The following is a 27715-nucleotide window of genomic DNA, read 5'->3' as shown; positions in this document are numbered from 1 at the left end:
TTCCTTGTAAGATTACAAGCCTTTTAGGTATGAGAACCTTTCCCTTCCTTTTCATTTTTGTGGTCATTATGCACATATAAACAATTAAGAACTCATTTTATTTTATTATTTTGAGACACAGTTTCATTCTGTCCCAGGCTGGAGTGCAATGGCGCGATCTCAGCTCACTGCAACCCCCACCTCCTGGGTTCAGGTGATTCTCATGCCTCAGACCTCTGGAGTAGCTGGGACTACAGGCACGTGCCACCACGCCTGGCTAATTTTTTTTTTTTTTCTGTATTATTAGTAGAGACAGGGTTTCACCATGTTGGCCAGGCTGGTCTCGAACTCCTGGCCTCAAGTGATCTGCCCACCTCAGCTTCCCAAAGTGCTGGGATTATAGGCGTGAGCCACCGCACCTGGCCAAAGTACTCATTTAGTACATGAAATATATCTGATCTTGCAAACACACTTTTATATAATAATGTTTGGCTTTGTATCACACATAGAATAAAATTAAAATCCTTTAGCATTGCTTATTAATCCTTATTTAATCTGACTACTACTCATCTCTGTCATCGCATACTTCTCACTCACTTCCTAGCTGTATTATTCCTTCCTAAGGGCCTTTGCATTTGCTTTTCTCTGCCTGGAAAACTCCCCCATCTATTCTCTTCACCTTGCTGGCTGCATATGTTCTCCCCATCATTCAGGTTTCAGTTCAAATGTCATTCACTCAATGAGGCCTTCCCTGATCACTGCCTAAAGAAGCTGTTTGTGTCCCTGTTCCTACCACAACTCCAGTTACTCTTTTTGTATTTCCTTCACACCACTAATCACAGCCTTTAGTTGTCCTGCTTCTCCAGTGGAATGGAAATTTCATGAGAGTAGAGACCATGTCTGTCTTTTTTTTTTTTTCTGAGATGGAGCCTCACTCTGTCACCCAGGCTGGAGTGCAATGGCATGATCTTGACTCACTGCAACCTCCACCTCCCACGTTCAAGAGTCTCCTGCTTTAGCCTCCCAAGTAGCTGGGACTACAGGTGCCCGCCACCACACCCAGCTAAATTTTTTATTTTTGGTAGTGACAGGATTTCACCATGTTGGCCAAGATGGTCTCCATCTCTCGACCTCATGACCCACCTGCCTTGGCCTCTCAAAGTGCTGGGATTACAGGCGTGAGCCCCCGCGCCCGGCCTTGTCTGTCATTTTTAACATTATCTCTTCAGCACTTGGAACACTGCCGAAGACTTGGTAAATGCTAAATAAATATTTGTTGAATGAGTGAATAAGCCTTGAAGATGGACTTTTCATTTGGACAAGTCTTGTTTTGGTTTGCAATCCAAAGTGTTGTATTTTTTTTAACTGGACAACAGCTGAGGTCGGTCCATCTGGGTTCAAATCAGGTAGCAGTCTCTGAGGAGTTCGGAAGGTAGCAGGACAAAAGTTTGGATACTGTCACAACCAGGATTAAGTTCCATCTGAGTGCAAGTTTTCCAAGGTGTTTCCAGGATCCAGGCCACTATTTTCCTACCACTATAGCCATCTACTTCCCAGGTTGTTACTCTGGATTATACTAGTCTATCAACTCCTATTACATTTTTAAAAGCCAGTGTGGCAAAACTAAAACCCAATTACTGCAATCCACAAACAACCAGAAGTTTTCTTCTGTTTTCATTCTCTAGGAGAAAAATTAGAAAGCTATCTAGAATCTTCAAGAAAAAATGAAATGATTTTCATTATACTTACTATTAACACATGCTGTGAAATAGGACAGTGTGCTGATTAGAAAGATTTTCAGCAACAGCTTTAAACAAAAGTTTCTTATTAACATCTAGTTGAACCAGACATTATAACGAATTAGTTCTAATTTCTATTTCTTTTCATTGGTTAGTCTTTTTTAATTCCATTTTTTTTCTTAATGCTGGCTTGAAGTTTTATTTAAAATAATGCTTTGTATAGTAGCTGATAGTTTTCAAAGTACTTTTGCTTTTATCCTTTCATTTGGTCCTCATAACCATCCTGTGTGAATCAATATCTGTTTTTGAGATGAAGAAATTGAGACCCAAAGACAGTGATGATCTTTCCCCTGCCAACTGAAAGACCACTACCCAGCAAATGCCTCTCAGTAACTGTTTTCTACAGTCCCGAATTAGATGTAGTTTTTAGAAGCTAAACATTAAAATTCAATTGAAACAGTAACATTAATATGTTTATAACCAGGCCAGGTGCAGTGGCTCACGCCTGTAATCCCAGCACTCTAGGAGGCCAAGGCTGGCGGATCACTTGAGGTCAGGAGTTCGAGACCAGCCTGGCTAACATGGCAAAACCCTGTCTCTACTAAAATTACAAAAATTAGCCTGGGAGACAAAGTAAGACTCCCTCTTAAAAAAAAAAAAATGTTTATAACCAATTCATTTTTTTTTTTTTTTTTTTTTGAGACAGAGTCTCTCTCTGTTGCCCAGGCTAGAGTGCAGTGGTGTGATCTCTGCTCACTGCAAGCTCCACCTCCCGGGTTCATGCCATTCTCCTGCCTTAGCCTCCCGAGTAGCTGGGACTACAGGTGCCCGCCACAACGCCCGGCTAATTTTTTGTATTTTTTTTTAGTAGAGAAGGGGTTTCACCATGTTAGCCAGGATGGTCTCGATCTCCTGACCTCGTGATCTGCCTGCCTCGGCCTCCCAAAGTGCTGGGATTACAGGCGTGAGCCACCACGCCCAGCCCTATAACCAATTCTTAATAAGATACCTAGCATTGGTCCAGATAAGTAGCCAAATTTTATCACTTGTGTGGCTGTGTGATTCGGTACATCTTTATGTGATCAGCCTCAGTGATGCTTGTCCTTGATTAAGGCATTGTTATGTGGTAGCTTCTCAGATTTTTTTTTTTTTTTTTTTTTTTTTTGAGACGGAGTTTCGCTCTTGTTGCCCAGGCTGGAGTGCAATGGCACGATCTCGGCTGACTGCAACCTCCGCCTCCCGGATTCAAGCAATTCTCCTGCCTCAGCCTCCTGAGTAGCTGGAATTACAGGCATGCACCACCATGCCCAGCTAATTTTTTTGTATTTTTGGTACAGACGGCGTTTCTCCATGTTGGTCAGGCTGATCTCAAACTCCCGACCTCAGGTGATCCGCCCGCCTCGGTCTCCCAAAATGCTGGGATTATAGGCATGAGCCACCGCACCCAGCCAGCTTCTTTTTTAAAGAAAGGAAGGATTAAAGAACTTGCCTAGAGAAGAGTCAACTTTTCAGTAAACCCATTTTAATTCTCCTGCTTGAAGGGGTTGGTTAAACTGATCTGAACTGACTCTTCAGATTGAGCAAGTCCTGAAAAAAAGCACATCGTCTAAAATTTCAGATAAGAATGGAAGCCAGGCCCTTCTTGGAAATGTCCAGAAGTGAAACTAAGAAGCCCTGTATTTGGAGAAAACTTGATTAGTTATTAAGGACAAAGGGCTGCTATAAGAAGGTTATATCTTTAACAGAAGGAGCCTTCCTAAAATAAGCGTATGTGTTTCTTTTGCTTTGAGATTGTAAAGAAGACTCCTTAATTAGCTACTTTGCCTTAATTAAGCATGTAATTGGCAAGACTTGTGAGCATGTAGTTTCTAGGCAGATTTTCAGTTATGTAGGTGGGCCTTTGCTGAGATGTGTGGCAATTCAGTACTAGTGTAACACTGTTTTTCATTCATATAACAGATATTTATTGAGCCCCTACATGTTCCAGGCACTGGTATTTGGTACATCTGATGTTAAAGTGTGGAAAGATACAAAGGTTAAAGGAGAAATATGCTGTTCAGAGGAAGGCTGTGCTTTGTTGTAATGGTCTTGGTCAATTGTAAATTTCCACATTCTTTTTCTAATTAGCTATGTTTTTCTCTACTCTTTACCTTAAATTTGAAGCTAGTGACTTAATGATCTGTTTTTCTACTTACTGAAGGAGATTTTTCTTACTATGTGTGAAAAAAAACTACTGAAAAAAAAAAAAAAAAAGAAAACCTCACTTCGTTGGATTACGTTTGCCCTTAGAATAAGTTAGTGATCAGCTGGGATGGGGAGGGAAGGAACCAAATGAACAAATAACAAATTTTATTAATTGGGAGAGAGGTGGAGTTAGACTTGAATTTGATCTGGTAATTTTTTAATTTAAAGGGGAAAAAAAAAGACTAGGAAAGTTCTAGGTGGAGTTAGACTTGAATTTGATCTGGTAATTTTTTAATTTAAAGGGGAAAAAAAAAGACTAGGAAAGTTCTTGGGTGGTTCTTCATGACCTACACATTTTAGACCAAAGTCAGTTGTTTTTGTTTTTCAAGGTAGAATCTTGCCCTGTCGCCGAGGCTGGAGTGCAATTAGTCACGGCTCACAGCAGCCTCAAACTCCTGGGCTCAAGCGATCCTCCCACCTTGGCCTCCCAAAGTGCTGGGATTACAGGCGTAAGCCACAGCACCTGGCCCAAAGTCAGTTTTTTGTTTGTTTGTTTTGAGACGGAGTCTCGCTCTGTCGCCCAGGCTGGAGTGCAGTGGCACGATCTCGGCTCACTGCAAGCTCCGCCTCCCGGGTTCATGCCATTCTCCTGCCTCAGCCTCCCGAGTAATTGGGACTACATGCACCCGCCACCATGCCCAGCTAATTTTTTGTGTTTTTAGTAGAGACGGGGTTTCACTGTGTTAGCCAGGATGGTCTTGATCTCCTGACCTCGTGATCCGCCCGCCTCAGCCTCCCAAAGTGCTGGGATTACAGGCGCCCAAAGTCAGTTTTCAAAGGCTGTAACTGGGGTTACTCTTTTTTACCTGTCTAAATATGTGAAGATTACCACAATTATGTAAAAAATTAATTTGGGGTTCATAAGCACAAGAAGATAAGATATTCACATGAATGAATAAGGTAATAGAAGCCCTGTGGGAAGGTTTTAGTTATATTCTCTTCAACATAGAGTTCTTTTTTTTTTTTTTTTTTGAGATAGGGTCTCACTCTGTTGCCCAGGCTGGAGTGCAGTGGCGTGATCTCGATTCACTGCAACCTCCACCTCCAAGGCTGAAGCAATCCTCAGCCTTCTGAGTAGCTGGGATTACAGGCTCAAGCCACCACACCTGGCTAACTTTTATTTGTTTGTATTTTTTGTAGAGATGGGGTTTTGCCATTTTTCCCAGGCTGGTCTTGAACTCCTGAACTCAAGCAGTCTATCCTCCTTGGTCTCCCAAAGTGCTGGGATTACAGGTGTGAGAGCCACTGTGCCTGGCCCAACTTAAGAGTTCTTACAGAGGTGTTGATGTGCTGATAATACCTAAAATTTTTTCTTTTTTTTTTTTTTTTTTTTTGACAGAGTTTCACTTTTGTTGCCCAGGCTAGAGTACAATCTCGCGATCTCGGCTCACTGAAACTTCTGCCACCCGGGTTCAAGCGATTCTCCTGCCTCAGCCTTCCCGAGTAGCTGGAATTACAGGCATGTGCTACCACGCCTGGCTAATTTTGTATTTTTAGTAGAGACAGGGTTTCTCCATGTTGGTCAGGCTGGTCTCGAACTCCCAACCTCAGGTGATTCGCCCACCTCGGCCTCCCAAAGTGCTGGGATTACAGTCATAAGCCACCGTGCCCAGGCTTTTTATTTATTTATTTATTTTTTATTTTTTGACAGAGTTTTGCTCTTGTTGCCCAGGTTGGAGTGTAATGGTGTGATCTCAGTTCACTGCAACCCCTGCCTCCCAGGTTCAAGCGATTCTCCTGCCTTAGCCTCCCAAGTAGTTGGGATTACAGACATGCGCCACCACACCCGACTAATTTTTTGTATTTTTAGTAGAGACGAGGTTTCTCCATGGTGGTCAGGCTGGTCTCAAACTCGTGACCTCAGGTGATCCTCCCGCCTCGGCCTCCCAAAGTGCTGAGATTACAGGCATGAGCCACTGCGCCCGGCCCTAAAATTTTATCCTTAAGAGATATAACTTTTACCAATTTAGACTTTATGGTGCAGAGAAATGGTGTCAGGTCTTTGATCAGATCTGGTGTTCCTGGTAGTAACCATCAGTTTCTCAGAGATTATTACATTAGAGATATTCTCTTTTTATCAGTGATTTAACAGAAATAAGCTGACCCTGAAATATCACGTACGCTAGAACTGCTTTTCTGGTTTATTTTCCGTGCTGGAGATCATTTTGTTTCCAGGCCAGCCTCCTAAAAAATGAAAAGAGCTAACATTTATTTAACTTCTTTGGGCCTCAGTTTCTTCATCTGAATATTATTCAATAATACAATTACATAAAGTGAGTCGGTAATACTTCTGAGTGTGTTACTGTGAAGATTAAATAAGTTACATATGCAAAACAATTAAGACAGTATCTGACACATGGTAAATGGTCAATAAATGTTAGGTATTTTTATTACCACCACTGCTATCATTATTAAGTACTTATTTTAGCAATGTGCTAAGAGAACATTTTAGTGATGATGAAACTAAGGCTTAGAGTAATTTTCCTCATGTTACCCAGTAAGTGTGTGGTAGACTTAATATGTAGACTTGAGCCAAAAGGAGCCTTGGGCAGAGTTGGCTTAGATGTGGAACAGACTGGGGCATCTGGCCCAGCCTTTAATATTCCTGGTTTCAAGAATCTTAAAGGATAAGACCGGTCCAGACAGCCCCTAAATACCAGGAAGATGTGGTTTGTAATATGTCATTAGAACATGGACATTACGGTCTGTGGGATTGTTTCAAATCCTAGTTCTATCAGTTATTAGCTCTGTGACCTTGAGCAAGTTATTGAACATTTCTAGAACCTTAGTTTCTTCCTCTGTAAAATGAGAATAATAAATATTTGCTGGCCAGGTGCGGCAGCTCATGTCTATAATCCCAGCACTTTGGGAGGCCAAGGTGGGAGGATCGCTTGAGCCCAGGAGTTCGAGACGAGCCTGGGCAACATAGAAAGACCCTGTCTCTTACAATAATAATAATAATAATAATTGCTTCGTGGCAGTGTAAGAATTAAGTGAATAAGATCAAATGGAATGAGATAACATGTAAAGCACCTGGCATATGGCCAGTACTCAATAACCAATCCTTAGGCTTATGCTCAAGGGGTTCAAACTTGTACCTGATTCTGACATTATCTGTCTAGATGGTGAGCATTTAGGGTCTGGGTCTGCAAAAATTAACATGTTTGGACTCCATATGAGAGGTTCAGATTCCATAGGTGATCCTGATACTCAGAGTGCCACCGTTATCTGAAAGCACTAGACTGGATGGTGGAGGGTAGCAGCAGTGATCCTCTCTCAATGCCTGGGCTGTCAGTGTCAGTCAGGCTTCTTACAGGGCTGTGCTCTGCTTAGAATATTAATGAGCAGTCAGGGGTGGGTGTCCTGCAAAAGGGAACTCCACAGAAACGAGGCTCTCATCTGTATAGTCAAGCGGCATTTTTGTTTGGAAAGAATATTAATGAGATCTGGATAAGAATCAGACACCAGGAAAGGACAGCTGCTGTGAGAGGCAAATCCAATTGTACAAGGAGTTACACATGATATTCAGAAAGTCCTTGTGTAATTAAGAAAAAAGTAAGTTGTAGAGATAATAAATAATTTATAAATGACGTTAAAAAAAATAAATGTGGCCAGGCACGGTGGCTTACGCCTGTAACCCCAGCAGTTAGGGAGGCAGAGGTGAGAGATAGGTTGAGGCTAGGAGTTTGAGGCCAGCCTGGGCAACATAGTGAGACCTCATTCTTCACAAAAAGAAAAAATAGGCAGGCTGGGTGTGGTGGCTCATGCCTGTAATCCCAGCACTTTGGGAGGCCGAGGCAGGTGGATTGCAAGGTCAAGAGATCAAAACCATCCTGGCTAACATAGTGAAACCCCATCTCTACTAAAAATACAAAAATTCGCTGGGCATGGTGGCATGCACCTGTAGTCCCAGCTACTCAGGAGGCTGAGGGAGGATAATTGCTTGAACCCAGGAAGTGGAGGTTGCAGTGAGCCAAAATTGCACCACTGGACTCCAGCCTGGCGACAGAGCAAGACTCTGTCTCAAAAAAAAAATGTAAATGTGGCTGAGGGGGCACAGTGATTCACACCTGTAATCCCAGCACTTTGGGAGGCCAAGGAGAGCGGATCATCTGAGGTCAGGAGTTCGAGACCAGCCTGGCCAACATGGTGAAACCCTATCTCTAAAAAAAAATACAAAAATTAGCTGGGCGTGACCAGGTGTGGTGGCTCACGCCTGTAATCCCAGTACTTTGGGAGGCCAAGGCGGCTGGATCACGAGGTCAGCAGATCGAGACCATCCTGGCTAACACGGTGAAACCCCATCTCTACTAAAAATACATATAAAATTAGCCGGGTGTTGTGGGGGATGCCGGTAGTCCCAGCTACTCGGGAGGCTGAGGCAGGAGAATGGCGTGAACCTGGGAGATGGAACTTGCAGTGAGCCGAGATTGCGCCACTGCACTCCAGCCTGGGTGACAGAGCTAGACTCCATCTCAAAAAAAAATAATAAAAATAAAAAAATTAGCTGGGCGTGGTGGCACGCCCCTGTAATCCCAGCTACTCAGGAGGCTAAGGCAGGAGAATCACTGGAACCCAGGAGGCAGAGGCTGCAGTGAGCCAAAATCAGGCCATTGCACTCCAGCCTGGGTGACAGAGTGAGACTCTGTCTCAGAATAAAAAAAAGTAAATGTATTGAGTGGCCAACACATATTTGAAAATATGCTCAACCTCACTCATGATTAAAGGAGTGAAAACTAAAACAATAATGTACCATTTTCAAACATCTCCTATCAGATTGGAAAAAATAAAAATAATGCTTACTACTGACAAGAATGTGGAGAAAGATTCAAATATAAATGGATGTGACTTTTTTGAGGGAAATCTCATAATATCTATTTAAAAATTTAATGCATAGGCCTTTTAAACTAGAAATGCTCCTTCTAGGAATTTATGCCATAGACGCAGCCCACCCCAGGTAGGCAATAGTGCAAGCATGTTCGTTCCATTCTTATTCATAACAATGAAGAAGCAAAAGCAACCTACGTGTTCATCCACAGGGGCCTTGTTAAATAGTTTTTAAACTATTACAGAATGAAATATTATGAGGTACTGAAAGGTTGAGATAGATCTGTATGTCCTGAGGTGGGAAGATGTCCAAGAGGAAATAAATAATTGCTGAACAGCACATTAACATGAAACCATTGTATTTCTAAAACATGTCTGTATTTATGCATGTTGTATGTCAATTTCTCTGTGCCTCAGTTTTCTCATCTGTAAAATAGGCATCCTGATGGTACGTACCTCATGACTTGTTGCAAGGGTAAACTGAGATAACATATGTAGAGTGCTTAGTACAGTGACTGACACATAGTGCTTTGTGGTGGCAATTATTATTGTATAGGTAATATCAGAAAGTTTATGCCCCAGACTTTGACAGAGGTTACCTTTGAGAAGTAGAATTGGTTTGGGGGGAGGGCAGACAAGAGCTGGCAGGGACTTCTACTTCTTACATTGTGTATTTCCATAGCATTGTTTGTATGGAGCAGGCCCATCCTTGACCAGTCACTGACCGAGGAGCCTAGACAGTGAAGGAAGTGGCAGCTCTGGTTCAGTAGGCTTGTTGAGACCTGCAGAAGAAGGTTCCCCACGGGAAGGAGGAGGGTAAGGAAGGGTGGTGCTGTGTGGAGATGGGAAGGATGTTTGTGGATTCCACCATGGCTACTGAAGTTTTTTTTGAAAACCACATGACCTAATTAAAGATTTAAAAAATTTACATTGCACAAGAACTTTACAAAGGCCAGCATGTATTTGGACTTATCCTTTTTATAATTCACTAAGTTATATTTATACTAAAAAAGTGATTTGTGTTTAATTTGACTTTTGAATAAAAACTACAGAAAATAATTGGTCAAAGTGCTCAAAACAAACATTTAAAAAAATGGGTAGTTTTTCTAATAATTATGAAATAATAATGTTGATATTTTAAAGAAACAATTTCTCTTCAACTAATGTTACTACTTCCATTATATAGTGATGAGCAATTTTTTTTTTTCTGAGATAGAATTTTGTTCTTGTTGCCCAGGCTGGAGTGCAATGGCGTGATCTTGGCTCACCACAACCTCCACCTTCCTGGTTCAAGCAATTCTCCTGCCTCAGCCTCCCAAGTAGTTGGGATTACAGGCATGCGCCACCATGCCTGGCTAATTTTGTATTTTTAGTAGAGATGTGGTGTCTCCATGTTTGTCAGACTGGTCTCGAACTCCTGACCTCAGGTGATCTGCCCACCTCGGCCTCCCAAAGTGCTGGGATTACAGGCATGAGCCACTGCCCTGGCCAGCCATGTTTTAAATAATGAGAGCAACTTTCAAGCTAAAAAGTCAAACAGCTGAAGCAAATGTAACTTTTTTATTTTATTATTTTTTTTTTGAGACGGGTCTCACTCTGTTGCCCAGGCTGGAATGCAGTGACACCATCACAGCTCACCGCAGCCTCAATCTTCTAGGCTCAGGCAATCTTCCCACTTCAGCCTGTCAAGTAGCTGGAACCACAGGCGCCCACCACCACACGCGGCTAATTATTAAAATTTTTTGTAGAGGTGGAGTCTCACCATCATGCCCAGGCTGATCTTGAACTCTGGACTCAAGTGATCCTCCCACCTCAGCCTCCCAAAGTGTTGGGATTACAGGTGTGAGCCACTGTGCCTGGCCATGAATTATTTTTAATCACAGCCTTATTGATCTAAACCTTGTTAAGTCAATATGACACATAAAATAAGCTAAATCCAAATAGGAGTTCTAGTAACTGAACCTTTAGAATAATGTTTATTGAATGTGGCTTAGACTCTGAAGCATGCGAAGACTGACAAGATCTGCCTCTGACCTCAAGCAATGTGCTGGGCACTGTTTTACATTTATTGTCTCCTTTAGTTTAAAACAACCCCGTAAGGCAGATTTATCATCTTCCTTTTACATAGAAGGCAAGTAAAGTTCAGAGAGGTTGCCATGCATCTGGTGAGCACTAGAATGGGAATTGGAACCAGCTGGTATTTCCATTCTACTGTCCTGCCTCCAGAGGGTCATGGGGTAAGGGTGGGCAAGGTGAGCCCTGTGGGGGCCACATGAGAACTCTCAGGGACCTCAGTGATCATCTGTCATCTAGTCTAATGATTTTCAAGCCATCATTTAAAAATTATAAAGTTTTATTGAAAAATTATATACCATACAATTCACCTATTTAAAATGCGCAGTTCAGCAGTTTTAATATGGTCACACAGTTGTGCAGACATCACCATAATCAATTTACAACATTTTATCACCTTCCAGAGAAAACTCATACCCATCAGCAGTCAGTTCCTTGTCTTCCTACTGCCAGTTCCAGGCAACCACTAATTCTCTTTCTGTCTCTATAGATTTGCCTGTTCTGGACCTTTCATATAAATGTAATCATACAGTAAATGGTCTTTTGTGGCTGGTTCCTGTCACTTAGCTTAATATTTTCAAGGTTCATCCATGTTGTAGCATGTGTCAGCACTACATTACTCTTTATAGCTGAATAATATTCCCTTGTATGGGTATACCACATTTTGTTCATCCTTTCATCAGTTGACAAACATTTGTGTATAAGTTCTGTGTGGACATGTATTTTCATTTCTCTTGCATATACACACACACACACACACACACACACACACACACACACACACACACACACACAGAGGAATGGAATTGCTGGATCCCATGGTAACTCTGTGTTTAATCTTTTGAGGAACCACCAGACTGTTTTCCAAAGTGGCTGCACCATTTTACATTCCCACCAGCAGTGTATAACGGTTCCAGTTTCTCCACATCCTCGCTAACACTTGTCAAACTATATTTTAACTATACCTCACAATAAGAAATGTTTTACATTCCTACTCAATTTATATACATACGAATAACTGAAACAAAAACTTTTAAAAAAATCTACCTGTACTATGTCTGATGCACTTTGACATTTTCGATTGCATTCTGTTCTTTTTCATCAAAACAAACATGTTGGTTCTGACCGCTAAAGTTGCTTTCACAACTCACTAATTGTGACCTGCAGCTAGAAAAACACTAGGCTATTTTAACCCCTTCATTTTGCACAAGAAGAAAGAGGACCCAGAGAAGTGGCTTGTTCATGGCCATACCACTAATTAGTGGCAGATTCAAGATGAGAGCACAAGCCTGTTGGCTCCCTGCTTTAACTTTGACCTCTCAGTAAATTATAGTTGCCCTCTTATTCAGTAGATAAAAATAAAATAGTTTCTATTTTTTAACCTTCTTATCTTTCTCAAGCAGCATTTTAAATTCAGCAACAAACCTGGCTAGAGAAAAAAAAGAATGAGAATAACTCAATTTTATTATCATGAGTCATTGCTTTAACACAATGATTTTGTGCCGTCTGGACAGAGAAGTACTAGGCAAACCTAGATGATGGGCATCAAATTAGGCAGATTGAATTAATCAGTGCAGTGTCTCAGATTCATTTTTGTCCAAACCTCAGTGTACTTTTAAAGAGCAGCCATTTTCCTTACACTGTCAAATTTGAATGACAACATAAAATTGAAGTGGGCAATATAAAAATATTTTATGTTGCTGTCTTTCCATTTTTCTTAGAATACATGTAGGTCTTAAACCCTTTACTTATTTATTTTTGAGTCAGAGTCTTGCTCTGTTGCCCAGGCTGGAGTGCAATGGTGTGATCATGGCCCACTGTAGCCTCGACCTCCTGGGCTCAAGCGATCCTCCTGTTTCAGCCAAGTAGCAAGGATCACAGGCATGCACCACCATGCCCAGTTAATTTTTATTTTATTTTATTTTACTTTATTTTATTTTTTGGCAGAGAACAGGTCTTGCCATATTGCCTAGGCTGGTCTGGAACTTCTGGCCTCAAGTGGTGCTGTCTCCTCAGCCTCCCAAAGTGCTAAGATTACAGGCATGAGCCACTGTGCCCAGCCTTAAACCCTTTAATTCAGTGTTTTCCAGCATTTGATGAGGGAACCTCTGACACTAGAGTTGCTTCAAGGTTCTTATTATTAAAATGTGGGTTTTTTGAGCCCCTCTCCAGACCTAATGAATCAGACTCATGGGATGGGACCTCAAAAATCAGTATTGTATACAAGTTTCCTAAGTGATTCTATGTACACTCAAATTTGTGACCAACTGAATTAAGTGTTTTTACCCCTTTAATTCTCATCTTCCTTTTGGTTTCTAAAATTACTATTTGGCTTTGTTACCTGTAGAGCCAAACAGTTATTCATTAGCATTTATAAGAAAACACCTAAATTATCTCAGTAGAGGAAGTTACCTAAAACAATATTGATGGATTTCAGTTTTATCCTACCTTAGTAGAATACTGGAGACCATTTATTTGATGGCTGTCTCCACTGGTTTCCCATACCTTGGGATGATTTATTTTGGAATAAACATATACAACTTACTCTATTGTTTGACTTCTTTTCCCCAAAAACACTAGTCTCTAAAAATAGCTGAATCCAAAAAATTATTTCAGATGCCTGGGATCCCTCTCTTCATTAACAAATACTTGAGTGCCCCCCATGTGTCAGGCACTGTTCTACAAGTTAAAATACAGTGTGATTTTAAAAAATTGCAGTGTGAGCCAGGCACAGTGGCTCACACCTGTAATCCCAGCACTTTGGGAGGTTGAGCTGGGAGGATCGCTTGAGTCCAGGAGTTCGAGGCTGCAATAATTATGATCACACCACTGCGCTCCAGCCTGGGAGATAAGAGTGAGACCTTGTCTCAGAAAAAAAATTACAATCTGATCAGGTAGGGATAGGTCTAATACTTTGAGAACTTACAGGGAACCTTTTAGCCCAAGCTTGAGGGGTCAGGGAAGGCATCTGGAACAAAGTGTCACCCAAGCTGGGACCCACAGCAGAAGGCTAGGGAGGCTCAAGCATTTTCAGACAGAGGGTAGCAGTGTCCTCGGGGGGAGTAGTGTGCTCAGAGAATGGCTTGCATCAAGAAATAACTTGACATACCTAAAGATGTGAGGAAAACCTTGTGCAAAGTCCATATGTGCAAAGCTTTGTCCAATTTTATTCAAGCTGTATTTATAGAGTTCCTTCTATTTAGAAAGCAATATGCTATCACGCCTGTAATCCCAGCACTTTGGGAGGTCGTGGCGGGCAGATCACGAGGTCAAGAGATGGAGACCATCCTGGCTAACACGGTAAAACCCCATCTCTACTAAAAAATACAAAAAATTAGCCGGGCATGGTGGCGGGCACCTGTAGTCCCAGCTACTCGGGAGGCTGAGGCAGGAGAATGACGTGAACCCGGGAGGCGGAGCTTGCAGTGAGCCGAGATCACGCCACTGCGCTCCAGCCTGGGGGCGACAGAGCGAGACTCCATCTCAAAAGAAAAAAAAAAAAAGAAAACAATATACTAGATGTCAGAAAAGCAAAAGACAAAATAAAGCAGGGAGAGGGGTAAAATAGCATTTATTGATAAGTAAGTAAATAAATGACTTATTTTTTTTTTATTTTTTTTTTTTGAGACGGAGTCTCACTCTGTCGCCCAGGTTGGAGTGCAGTGGCGCGATCTCGGCTCACTGCAAGCTCTGCCTCCCGAGTTCACACCATTCTCCTGCCTCAGCCTCCCGAGTAGCTGGTACCACAGGCGCCCACCACCACGCCCAGCTAATTTTTTAATTTATTTTTAGTAGAGATGGGGTTTCACCGTGTTAGCCAGGATGGTCTCGATTTCCTGACCTCGTGATCCGCCCGCCTCAGCCTCCCAAAGTGCTGGGATTACAGGCGTGAGCCACTGCGCCCGGCCAATAAATGACTTCTTAAGCTCTTATTGGGTGCTGGGTAGAGTTGTACATACTTGACACTTAAGAACTTGTTTAATTCTTGCCGCAATGAAGGAGTTTCTTTTATCCTCAATTTATAGATGAGGAAACTCAGAGTTTAATAACTTGCCCAAGATCACTCAGCTAGTTCGTGGTGAGAGATCTTAACAGCTAGATTCTAATCCATGCCCCATGCCCTTAGCCTCTTGCTATTTTCTTTCCAAAATGTGTCCCTGTGTTAGGCATTTTATATAGAATTTTTGACTAGCTAGGGTAGGTGGTGGTATATGCCTCAGAGAAGTAAAGAAATTTGCACATGTCACCACAATTAGAGGCCCAGTGAGAACCTGTAAGTTCTCTTTTTAACTTCAAACTTTGTGTACATTTTGTTATACTATGTTCTGTGTTATTTTATTTGATGTAAGCAAAAATTCATATACCAATTCTTTGCAGAAAAATGATTTGTAATTAAATGAACTTAATTTGAAGAGTAGAGGTTAAGAAAGGATAATACATATGATTTGGGTTATGTTATGTTGCATATTGGACATATGAAACTATCCAGCATGGAGTAGAAATTCTAGGACTGGGCTGAGCGCGGTGGCTCACGCCTCTAATCCCAGCACTTTGGGAGGCCGAGGCAGGTGGCTCACTAGAGGTCAGGAGTTCGAGACCAGCCTGGCCAACATGGAGAAACCTCATCTCTACCAAAAATACAAAAACTTAGCCAGGTATGGTGGTGAGCACCTGTAATCCCAGCTACTCAGGAGGCTGAGGCAGGAGAATCACTTGAACCCAGGAGGCTGAGGTTGCAGTGAGCCAAGATTGCGATATTGCACTCCAGCCTGGGCAACAAGAGTGAAACTCCATCTAAAAAAAAAAGAAACTCTAGGAGTGGAAGCCAGGAAAGTTAGGCCTTAGGATCCAGCTTTGGGAATCATGTGGAATAAGTGACTTTTGATGAGTTGAGAGTAAGTGAGCTTGCTCAGAGAAGGGAGAGAAACTGACCCTTTATTGATTCCTGGGAGTAAGAGTGGAGGTAGGAAAAGAGGATTCTGCAAGAAAACAGAAAAGTGGAATTGCTTCTCAATTACACAGCCTCGTTTTTGTTGCTTTTGCTCTGGGTCTTAGTGTTTTTGAAGGCACAAAATATCCTTAAAAGGAGATAAAGAGATCAAATATTATTGAAGTGAGTCTGTCCTGATGTAAACATTTACATTCTTGTTGACCCCTGGGAATTTGGTCAGTGTTACAATTGTCCTATTGTCTAGATTCATGTTTCTACACATACCTGAAGCTCTTCCAAGAACAGTAGCAGTGATTATTCTAACATGCCTGCAGACTTGTCTATCATCATGTTTCTGAATAATAGAGTAGTGAGCTTTTTATGTATAATATTTGATGTTATTTAGTGGTTCCATTTTTTTATATTGTGAGTTTATATGAGAGTTTGAATAAGCTAAAATTACTGGGTAATTCACAGTTCTGAAAAATATATGCTTCCTCATAACTAGTCTTGGGACTGCGGGATAAGCATTCAGTTTCAGATGAAACTTAAAGCTATGTGTAATTTTATGGAAGGCATATTTATAGGGTTCTTTCTATTTAGAAAACAATGTACTAAATACTAAATGTCAGAAGGTTAAAAGACAAAGTAGATCTGTCCTCTGACTTCAAATATCTTGCTATTGACTAGGAATTATGAAATTATTATACGGCAGGGGAAGTGACTTATGCTGATTAGGAATAGGGCTAGCGCAGTTTGGAAAAGGGCTATGTGTGTTATTTCACTTGAGTCTTTTAAGGTGAATAGGTTGAGTATGGGATAACATTTCAAATGGAGTGAAAAAAATATATGGTGTATCACGGGAGGAGAAGCTGGTTATGGCATAATTTTAGAGATTCTAGATCTCTTTTCAGAAATCAAAGTTCTGTGGAGTTAGGCTTTTTACTATCAGAGAAAGAAGTTACAAATAAGCCAAGAGGGAATACTAGAATGAACCTTGTGATGCTGGATTGGAGTCAGAAATATCAGTATGAATTTATAGTTTATAAAATTTGTATAGGGCTGGGCGCGGTGACTCACACCTGTAATCCCAGAACTTTGGGAGCCTGAGGTAGGCAGATCATGAGGTCAAGAGATGGAGACCATCCTGGCCAACATGGTGAAACCCTGTCTTTACTAAAAATACAAAAATTACTCGGGTGTGGTGGCGCATTCCTGCAGTCCCAGCTACTCGGAAGGCTCAGGCAGGAGAATCGCTTGAACCCGGGAGGCAGAGGTTGCGGTGAGCCGAGATTGCACCACTGCACTCCAGCCTGGTGACAGAGTGAGACTCCGTCTCAGAAAAAAAAAAAAAAAAAAAAAAGGATAGGTAGATATAGAGCTAAACAAAGAAATGTGTGCGTATAGGCCAGGCACAGTGACTCACACCTATAATCCCAGCACTTTGGGAGGCTGAGGCGTGAGGATCACTTAGGCCCAGGAGTTTGACACCAGCCTGGACAATATGGGGAGACTCTGTCTCTACAAAAAAATTTAAAATATTAGCCAGGCGCAGTGGCATGTGTCTAGTCCCAGCTCCTTGGCAGGCTGAGGTGGGAGGATCATTTGTGCTCAGGAGGTAGGCTGCAGTGAGCTGTGATTGCACCACTGCAGTCTAGCCTGGGTGACAGTGGATTCTGTCACACACACACACACACACACACACAGTGTGTATACATGGGCCAGCATACATACATATAATTCTTGGTTTTGTCCACTAAGAGAGCCTAGAAGCAGTGACATCTCAGTGGCAATGAGCATAACTAGCATGCCCAGATGTTAACTTCTCCCATAAAAGAAAACAGGGCTCCTTGGGGAAATAGTTGATTCCAGGGCTGAGGCATGGTAAATGCAAGATGAGCCTGGAACATCTTGTAGTGCTAGAAAGTAAGGAAGTGCTAAAAACAAAACAAACAAAAAACAGGGCAAGTTGAGATAACACTGGAGCCAAGCCAAAAAACTCCAAGAGCTGGTACAATTTGAGCAATAAAATAAGGATAGTATTGGATTATAACACAGGAAATAAAATAACTATCTATGAAACCATCCTAATATAAATAAATGGTTGGGCTGGACATCGTGGCTCATGCCTGTAATCCTAGCACTTTGGGGGGCCAAAGCAGGAAGATCATCTTGTGGCATACTGCCAAGGTTACTACTTGAGACCATCACTATGACAGTTACTACTGTTACTACTTGAGACCGTCATTATAAGACTGAACTAAGGGTGTGGAAAGCAGAAATGAAAACTTAAAAGTAACTATTTTAAAGGAAGGGGCCAGAGGAAGAAAAAGAGAGTTCCCTGCTTCTAGTGAGCAAAGGCAGCCCACTGAGCTTCCACAGCCCTTTGTATTTATTGGGTAGAAAGAGCAGGGAGGAGGAGGTAATGATTGGTCAGCTGCTTAATTGATCACAGGTTCATATTATTGTTAACAGGTATCAATTATGCCTAATCACAAGAAACACTGCTGGTGTGACTGCCCTCAGCATTCCTTCTGGGTGGCAGATGCAATTTGTCAGTTTGCCAACATTCTGCATTCATGAGAACAGTTTGCTGTTTACTCATACAGCCTCCAGTGGTATACTGAGTTGATCACGACCCTCACTCTTTCGGCCTTCAACATCATCTGAGCTCAGGAATTTGAGACCAGCCTGGACAACATAGGGAGACTTCATCTCTATTATTATTATAATAATAATACTAAGTAAATGGTTGAATAAATGAGGGAGAACAAATCTTCGTTATAGAAGAATTTCAATTAATAAATGTAGAAAGGATGAGAGTAACAGAAAATCACCATTAGAATACCAGTAATAATTGCCATAAGCAAGACACACCCATGAGTGCTAAAATTAATGGGAAAAAGTTTAAGGAGAAACAGAGTCAAAGTTCTCCCTCATAATATTTACAAATTACAAAGGGAAAACAAATAATAACTTTACAGAGGAGAAACCTGATATACCACATTAACCATGTGATCAAGGCTAATGTCATGAGTAATAAGACATCACATCAACATCATGTACCCTCTGATATGATGCACTGTGAAGGGCACATCAACTCTGGATTATTCCTTTCAAACATTTATAATCTCAATCTAATCTGAGAAAACATCATGTTTTTTAAAAAAAACTTTCTTTTTTTTTTTTTTGTTTTTTGAGTATTGCAAGATGTTCCAGGCTGATCTTGTATTTGCCCTTCCCCAGCTCTGGAATCAACCACTTCTCCAAGGAGTCTTGATTCTATTTTATTGGAGAAATCAAGAAACCTAAATTGAGGAACATTCTACATAATATCTGGCCAATACTTTCAACAATATCAAGGTCATGAAAGACAAGGAAAAGCAGAGTAACTGTCATAGATTGGGGGAGACTTAGGAAGACACGACAACTAAATGCAGTGTATGATCCTGAAACAGAAATAAGACGTTAATGAAAAAACTGGTGGAATTTCAATAAAGTCTATAGTTAATAGTATTGTACCAGTGCTCATTTCTTAGTTTTGCTAATTGTACTATGGTAATATAAGATAAAGCTAGGTGAAATGTATATGGGAACTCTTGTACTGTTTTTGCAACTCTTATGTATGAAATTGTTTCAGAATAAAAGGTGAGTGCTCATTTCAGTCATACATATACTAAAGTTGAAATGATACAGAGAAGATTAGCATGGTCCCTGTGTGAGGTTAACACACAAATTTGTGAAGCAGTCCATGTTTAAAAAAATAAAGTTTAAAAAAAAAAAAGGTTAAAGAACTATTAACTTCCAGCAGTGGCTCACGCCTGTAATCCCAGCACTTTGGAAGGCCGAGGCGGGTGGATCACGAGGTCAGGAGTTCAAGACCAGCCTGACCAACATGGTGAAACCCCATCTCTACTAAAAATACAAAAAAAATTAGCCGAGTGTGGTGGCACGTGCCTGTAATCATAGCTGCCCAGGAGGCTGAGGCAGGAGAATTGCTTGAACCTGGGAGGCGGAGGTTGCAGTGAGCCGAGATTGCGCCACTGCACTCCAGCCTGGGCGACAGAGTGAGACTCCATCTCAAAAAAATAAATAAATAACTATTAACTTCCAAAAAATGTTCAAGAATGTGAATTTAGTCACTATTTTTGTACACACATATAAACTTAGAAATGTAATTTTCTGAAAAAACATTATGTAGCAATGTATTTCATGTTGCTTTTATTTAAAATTCCCTTTGCAACTTGAAGTTTTTTAGGTTTTTTTTTTTCTTTTAATTGCTCCCTTTTACCTGATGACATTCAAATTGGGAAGAGATGTTGGTAGAAAAACTTTAAAACTCTACAATCTATTTCTTAGAAATAATGTTTTTCTTTTCTTTCTTTCCTTTCTTTTCTTTCTTTTCTTTTCTTTTCTTTCTTTTCTTTACTTTTCTTTTCTTTTTTTTTTTTTTTTTTTTTTTTTTTTACAGGGTCTGGCTCTATAGTCCAGGTTGAGTACAGTGGCGTGATCACGGCTCACTGAAACCTTAACCTCCAGGCTCAAGTGACCCACCTCAGCCTCTTGAGTAGCTGGGACTACAGACACACCACCATGCCCAGATAGTTTTCTGTATTTTTTTTTTTGTAGAAACAGGGTTTCACCCTGTTGCCCAGGCTGGTCTCAAACTCCTGAGCTCATGTGATCTGCCTGCCTCGGCCTCCCAAAGTGCTGGGATTACAGGCATGAGCCACCACATGTGGCCCATTTTTTCTTCATAAGTGAGTTTGTAGTTTTTACTTTGTTCTAATTTTTTGAGGCTATGTTCAGGAAGCCATACAGCTTGAATAAGTAACCGTCTCAGGAGAAAAAAAAGAGAGGAGGCCACTGAGATCGGATATATAAGAACAGGATTTTATTAGTGGCTTGGGGAGGGCTGGTTGCAGGGCCAGCTCATTTATTTTTTGGTTTGGTTTGGTTTGGTGTTTTTTTTTTTTGGTTTTGTTTGTGTGTGTGTGTGTGTTTTGTTTTGTTTTTGTTTTTAGAGACGCAGTCTGGCTCTTTCTCCCAGGCCAGACTGCAGTGGCGCTATCTCGGCTCACTGCAAGCTCTGCCTCCTGGGTTCATGCCATTCTCCTGCCTCAGCCTCCCAAGTAGCTGGGATTACAGGCGCCCGCCACCGCGCCCGGCTAATTTTTTGTATTTTTAGTAGAGACGGGGTTTCACCGTGTTAGCCAAGATGGTCTTGATCTCCCGACCTCGTGATCCGCCCGCCTCGGCCTCCCAAAGTGCTGGGATTACAGGAGTGAGCCACCGCGCCCGGCCTTTGTATTTGTTTTGAGACAAGTCTTGTGCTGTTGCCCAGGCTGGAGTGCAGTGACACAATCTCGGCTCCCTGCAACCTCCGCCTCCCGGGTTCAAGAAATTCTTCTGCCTCACCCTCCTGAGTAGCTGGAATTACAGGCATGCACCACCACGCCTGGCTGATTTTTGTATTTTTAGTAGAGACAGGGTTTTACCATGTTGGCCAGGCTGGCCTCAAACTCCTGAACTTAAGTGATCCACCCACCTAAGACTCCCAGAGTGCTGGGATTACAGGCATAAACCGCCGCGCCCGGCTGTTTTTGTCCAAGCCTGGTTTCTGAGAGACAGTTTCCTTGGTCTGGAGAGTCTGTAAATGAATTTATTAGAATAGGTTTCTTGGAGCAGTTACCGGCCTCACCCTAAGCAATAGCTTGAGGAAGCAGATACCTGGGGCAGATTTCCCAGTGAGTCACTCTTCAACTTTTCAAGGACCTTTATTCGAGAGATCTTTATCTCCAAGCTACAGCTTACCCTAGGACAGTTTAGTGGCTCATCTCAAGCTACCTGGTTTGATAAAAGAACATTGATCCTGGGAGTTAGAACTCTAGCTCTAATACTAACCAGCTGGTGACTTTGGAAAATGATTGGACCTTTACACGTCTCAGTTTCCTCACTGTAAAAAAGGGGATTTGGTTACTTGATTTCCAAGCTACTTTCTTAATGAAAGAAATCTACCATTTGTATCTGAAACTGAAGGCATCTTCCTTCTCAGCAAACTGTTCCCCTTTCTATGTATACCATTTATTTGTCATGCGACGATCCTTCTAGTTTCCGAAGCTAAAAACCTGTGTTTATTTTTGTTATATGTTTCCTTTAACTCTTGCAGCCAACTGTCTTCCAATCCAGCAGTTCTTCCTCCACAGTTCATGTGGTAGTAGAATGCATATGACTGAAGAGAATGGGTTTTGGAGTCTGAAAGTCTGAAAATGGAACTCATATGTGAGAGAGACTGTGTGTGAGTGGGGAGAGATAATATACCTTTCTTTCTTTTTTTTTTTTTTTTTTTTGAGACAGAGTCTCACTCTGTTGCCCAGGCTGGAGTGCAATGGCATGATCTCGACTCACTGCAACCTCTGCTTCCCGGGTTCAAGCAATTGTCCTGCCTCAGCCTCCCAAGTAGCTGGGATTACAGGCGCCTGCCACCATGCCTGGCTAATTTTTTATATGTTTAGTAAAGACAGGGTTTTGCTACATTGGCCAGACTGGGTCCGGAACTCCTGACCTCAGGTGATCCGCCTGCCTCAGCCTCCCAAAGTGCTGGGATTACAGGCGTGAGGCACCGTGCCAGCCCCAATACCACACCTTTAATGCAGGCCAATGAAAGCCAGTTACTACAATGGAGGGTATTCCAAGTGGGCCCAGGATAACTTTTAAGTTTCCCTGAAAGCAGGAATGATTATCTCTGATATTCACCACTCTGGGAAGATACTCACCACTATTCTCTTACTGAAAAATAATTTGTATGGGTTTTCAGCTAAGTGGTTCAGGGATTTTTCTACCTGGTTTTCTACATTGGCTAAAAGTGGCGGTTTTAATCATTCTTCATTAATTGTAGTTGAAAGAAAATGGACTTTGGAATCAAACAGAATATGCGTTTGAATCCCAGCTCTGCTACTTTATAGCTAAGTGATCTTTGTAAAGTTAATATGTCTGAATCTCAATTTCGTTACCATAAATATAAGACAATAAAACCAATCCTGTAGAATGATTGTGAGGATTGACATATATGCAAAGCACAAAGTTAGTGTCTTAAAATCTTCCAAGAGTCGGATTTCTAACTTTAGCTTGGAATTTGTAGTTTCCTATTGTATATCATTTGGATTTCTCTTGCTGAGATGTATGTCTCAACATGTGTAAATCAACACTCATCATTTTCCCTCTTCTTTCTATATTTACTGTCTCTGTTAATGGAATCAACAGCCTTCCATCATTCAGGTTTGATGATGCCAGCTTTGATTCTCTTTTACCCTAAGTTCATTTTATTCTAAGAACTGTCAATTTCTCTCTTCCCACTTTTCCATTTCCACCTACCCTAGTTAATTTATGAATTTAAACCTTGATTACCTCTCACTTAGTTTTAGGATCTTCTTGACTAGTAATTTAGACTACAGTCTTTTTTCCTCTTAGCAAGTTGCACACCACTGCTGAATAATATTTTAAAATATGATGTTAGTCATGTTACATGCTTTTTCAGAAACTTTCTATGTTCCACCAGAGAGACTGTGGTTAATCCACTACAGCGATCTTATCTTACAGGTGTGGATATTGAGGCTCAGAAATTTTTTTTGTTATAAAAACCATGCATGTGCTAAGTAAATAGCACATTAAGATTAGACCTAATCTCCGATCACTCACGGATTATTTCTTCCCACTATTGGAATATGGCCCAAACTCCTTAGCGTGGTTTTCTTCCCAGTCAGGCTCTTGTCTCCCAGGCTGGAGTACAGTGGTGCAATCTTGGCTCACTGCAACTTCCGCCTCCCAGGTTCAAGCGAGTCTCTTGCCTCAGCCTTCCAAGTAGCTGGGATTACAGGCGCGTGCCACCACGCCCAGCTAATTTTTTGTATTTTTAGTAGAGATGGGGTTTCGCCATCTTGGGCAGGCTGGTCTCGAACTCCTGACCTCAGGTGATCCGCCTGCCTCAGCCTCCCAAAGTGCTGGCGTTATAGGCGTGAGCCACCACACCCGGCCAACTCTTGTCTGTCTTCAACTTCTCTGGCACCTAGAGTTTAACTCACTCCCCAAAGGTGCTAATGCTATTCTCCTCCTTCCTCCTCCTGCCTTCACTTTGATGAAATCCTGCCCATTCTGTAAGTCCCAAGTCATCTGATATCTTTTCCTTTCTCTCTCACAAAGCCAGAAAATCAGGTCTTGTATTCCTAGACCACGTGTAGCCTCTTAACCACATTCTGTCTTGTACTATAAATATCTGTGTGTATGTCAGCAAGCACAGTAGATTATGTACACCATTCAGGCAGGGACATCTCCCTACGTCTCATAGGAAGTGGTTATTCAATAACCTGGTACCAGAGTCTATCAAAAATCGTGTATTGATTCTCACCTTTATCTGTTTCATAGGTACTAATCACATTGCTAAGAAATAACATTATGCTTCTGTGAAGACAAGTGTGGTCAGGGTGAGAGTCATCTCATTCCCTGAGTGTAAGGTGTGCCTCTCCTAGCTGTATACAAAATAGATGTTCTGACTTTTCTTAACTTTCTGGCTGGGAGTAATCAAAACCATGGACTTAGACTTGGGAGTTAACCTTTTTTTTCTTTATCATGCTCGGTATCTCAAATAATAAATCCTTTTCCTTTTTTAGAAACATACCTTTTTTTTTTTTTTTTTTTTTTTGAGATGGAGTCTCACTCACTCTGTCACCCAGGCTGGAGTGCAGTGGCATGATCTCAGCTCACTGCATCCTCTGCCTCAGGGTTCAAGTGATTCTCCTGCCTCAGCTTCTCAAGTAGTTGGGATTACAGGGGTGCACCACCACACCTGGCTAATTTTTGTATTTTTAGTAGAGTCTGGGTTTCACCATGTTGGTCAGGCTGATCTTGGACACCTGACCTCAAGTGATCTGCCTGCCTCGGCCTCCCAAAGTGCTGGGATTTCAGGTGTGAGCCACCATGCCTGGCCTGCAAATGTATCTTGTATATTTTTTTTTCTTTTGATCCAGAGTTGATCTTTATGGAAGAACTGACAGTATTTATACCCACACCTATATTGGTAGTATATTTCTACCAAATAATATCTTAAAGCATTCATTAGCATTTCCTAACTTGCCTTACAGAGTTTAAAAAAAACTATGATAGTTTTATATAGTTAAGTTTAGCTGAAATGTTTGTTGCTTCTGTGTCTTTTTCATCTTAGAGAAGGGGCTGGCATTGTTTGGTGAGTCTGTCAGTTTAATACCAGATAGACAAATAGGTATCATGTATTATTTGGTACATTCCAGTTTATTGCAAAGTACATATATAGAATTACGATTATTTTGTTCAGGAAGAAAAGAAAACATTAAAAACACTAAACAGTAACATTTATTGCTTACTTATTCTGTATCAGGGTCTTTTCTTCTATATCTGATTTATTTCTCATAAGAATACTGTGAAGTAAATGCTATTATTATGGATGAGAAATCCAAGTTTTAGGGAAACTTTTCATTAAGTGGTGAGGCCAACATTCCCACTTAGACTTATCTGTCTCTAACCCAGAGCTCCTTACCATTAAAGGGCATACTATGCCTTCCAACACGAGGATTAAAACATATTAACAAAACTAGTATTATTTTCCGACAAGGATTTCATTGGAAGAACAAATATTACATGTGGAACAGTAGTAGTGTGGTCTTTTAGAATTGTCCATTGCTTATTCTGCATCACAGGACTTTTTTTTTTTTTTTTTTTTGAGAACATCTTGGTCTGTCACCCAGGCTGGAGTTCAGTGGCGCAATTCATAGCTCATTGTAGCCACCAACTCCTGGGCCTAGTAGCTAGGACTATAGGTGTGTGCCACCACGCCCAGCTAATTTTTAATTTTTTGTAGAGAAGAGGGGGTCTTGCTATGTTACCCAGGCTGGTCTCAAACTCCTGGCCTCAAGCCATCCTCCCAAAGTGCTGGGATTACGGGTATGAACCACCATGTCTGACCCAGGACCTTTTTTTTTTTTTTTTTGAAACGGAGTTTCGCCCTTGTTGCCCGGGCTGGAGTGCAATGGTGCAATCTCGGTTCACTGCAACCTCTGCCTCAAGCAATTTTCCTGCCTCAGCCTCCCAAGTCGCTGGGATTATAGGCATGCGCTACCGCTCCCGGCTAATTCTGTGTTTTTAGTAGAGACAGGATTTCACCATGTTGGTCAGGCTGGTCCTAAACTCCTGACCTCAGACCTCAAGTGATCCACCCGCCTCGGCCTCTCAAAGTGTTGAGATTACAGGTGTGAGCCACCATGCCCAGCTGACCCAGGACTTTTAATGTGAAATGGCAGCTTGAGTTGCTGGATTTAAATACCCTCTGTGTTCTACAGTTGTCAAGGTTATTGAAAGCAGTACCTGATGAACCATACATTCTACCAGATCAGTTATGCTCTTCGGTTGCCAAGAGCTGCAAGTAGTACTTTATTTTTCTTTTACTTCTGGTAAGCTGTGAATTAGCAGTACTTTATTATTATTATTTTTTAGTTTTCAAGACTCCTGTATCAGAAACAAAGTGGTACTTTATATTTTTCACTCTTCAGATAAGGAAACTGTTGACTCATTTCTAATCTCACCTCTTCTGGACAAAGGTTGGAACTCCTTTCCTTTGGTAATTAGTGGGGCAAAATAACCAAACGATCCAGATTAATGGGTAGGGACTAGGTGATATCAAGGGTATGGCTTTATGTATTCTTTGGCTGAAAGGGATGTTAGAAAAGAGGGTTTGTCTCCTGAACTTAAAGTACGTTATACTTCTCCTTGATAAGGGCTTTAAAATGAGAATTATAACAAGAGTCAATGATAATAATTATACTTAAAATGCTCTTAATACTACTGTAACATACCTAGTATTTTAAATATATTATCTCCTTAAATCTATATCAAAACCTCCTAAGGATAGATATTATCCATATTTTTTAGCTGAAGAAAGTGAAATGGAAAATATTACGTAATATGTTCAAGGTAACAAAGTTAGGATTTCCCCGAAGTCTGTCTCACCTTAAAGCCCTGCTCTTCCTATTGTACCACGCTGTGCCCCCAGCTCTCTCCCTGGCACTGAGTGGCCAGTGCTGCAGAGCTTGGGGAGAGAGGGCAGCCAAAAGAAACTTGAATGTAGGTAGAAACTAATTTGGACCTGGTTCTACTGAGATGCTGATTGTACCTCCCCTGGGATGTAATTCAGAAGAGGGAAACATTTCACTCCAAATTTGACTTTGGAACAGACTTCAGTTCAGGGAAAGGCTGATTGATGTTTGCACAGTGGGATCAGTCATAAAATGGAACTTGAAGGGACCTTAAAGGTCATCTGGTGTAGCCTCCTTTTATAAGAAACCACAACCCAAAGATATTGGATCATTTGACTAAGGTTACACAGTTTGCGGGAGAACAGTGGAGGAGTGTGGTCTGCAAGTTTAGGGCTCTACCACACCACTGCCAATCCTTGGATGCTGGAGAATCCTCTTCTGTGTCTAATGTTCTGACTTTCTTTATTGCATAGGTATTTCAGTGTCTGTAGACAAGATGGAATCAACTCCATTTAATAGACGGCAATGGACCTCACTATCATTGAGGGTAACAGCCAAAGAACTTTCTCTTGTCAACAAGAACAAGTCATCGGCTATTGTGGAAATATTCTCCAAGTAAGTGCTGATCCTGGTCCAAAAGGACCATCTGTCTGGAGCACACATTGCCACCTGTCAGGGAAATTGGTGAAGGAAGTACATCATGTAAAATAATTTTATTGGGCGCCTCGTGGATTTTAAACACTATATGAGGCACTGTGGAGAAGGAGGAGGAGGGTAATAATCAGAAGATACATTCTGTTCTTTGAATTTTTGTTTAGTTTGTGGAAGAAACAGTTATAGATACAAAAATTATTTTTAAAAAG

At 41.4% G+C, this 27715-nt stretch overlaps 1 protein-coding gene and 1 non-coding gene across 5 annotated transcripts in view; both read left to right on the top strand.

Annotated features, from left to right (window-relative positions):
- LIMA1 (LIM domain and actin binding 1) overlaps positions 1-27715 on the top strand; it is a 111117-nt gene that overhangs the window by 9478 nt on the left and 73924 nt on the right. For all 4 annotated transcript variants that reach the window (XM_063646925.1, XM_054445583.2, XM_063646927.1 and 1 more), the window contains exon 2: positions 27326-27467. In XM_063646925.1, coding sequence (XP_063502995.1) covers positions 27349-27467 — 119 coding nt within the window. In that variant the 5' untranslated portion in view covers positions 27326-27348. The remainder of the gene's footprint in view (positions 1-27325; positions 27468-27715) is intronic.
- LOC129010994 (U6 spliceosomal RNA) lies at positions 19443-19551 on the top strand. The gene has a single exon (XR_008493142.1). It is a non-coding gene; the product is annotated as a U6 spliceosomal RNA (small nuclear RNA).

The sequence above is a fragment of the Pongo pygmaeus genome, chromosome 10 (assembly GCF_028885625.2).
Source record: "Pongo pygmaeus isolate AG05252 chromosome 10, NHGRI_mPonPyg2-v2.0_pri, whole genome shotgun sequence".
In the NCBI taxonomy this organism is placed as follows: domain Eukaryota; kingdom Metazoa; phylum Chordata; class Mammalia; order Primates; family Hominidae; genus Pongo; species Pongo pygmaeus.
This window is presented reverse-complemented; position numbering and strand designations above follow the sequence as displayed.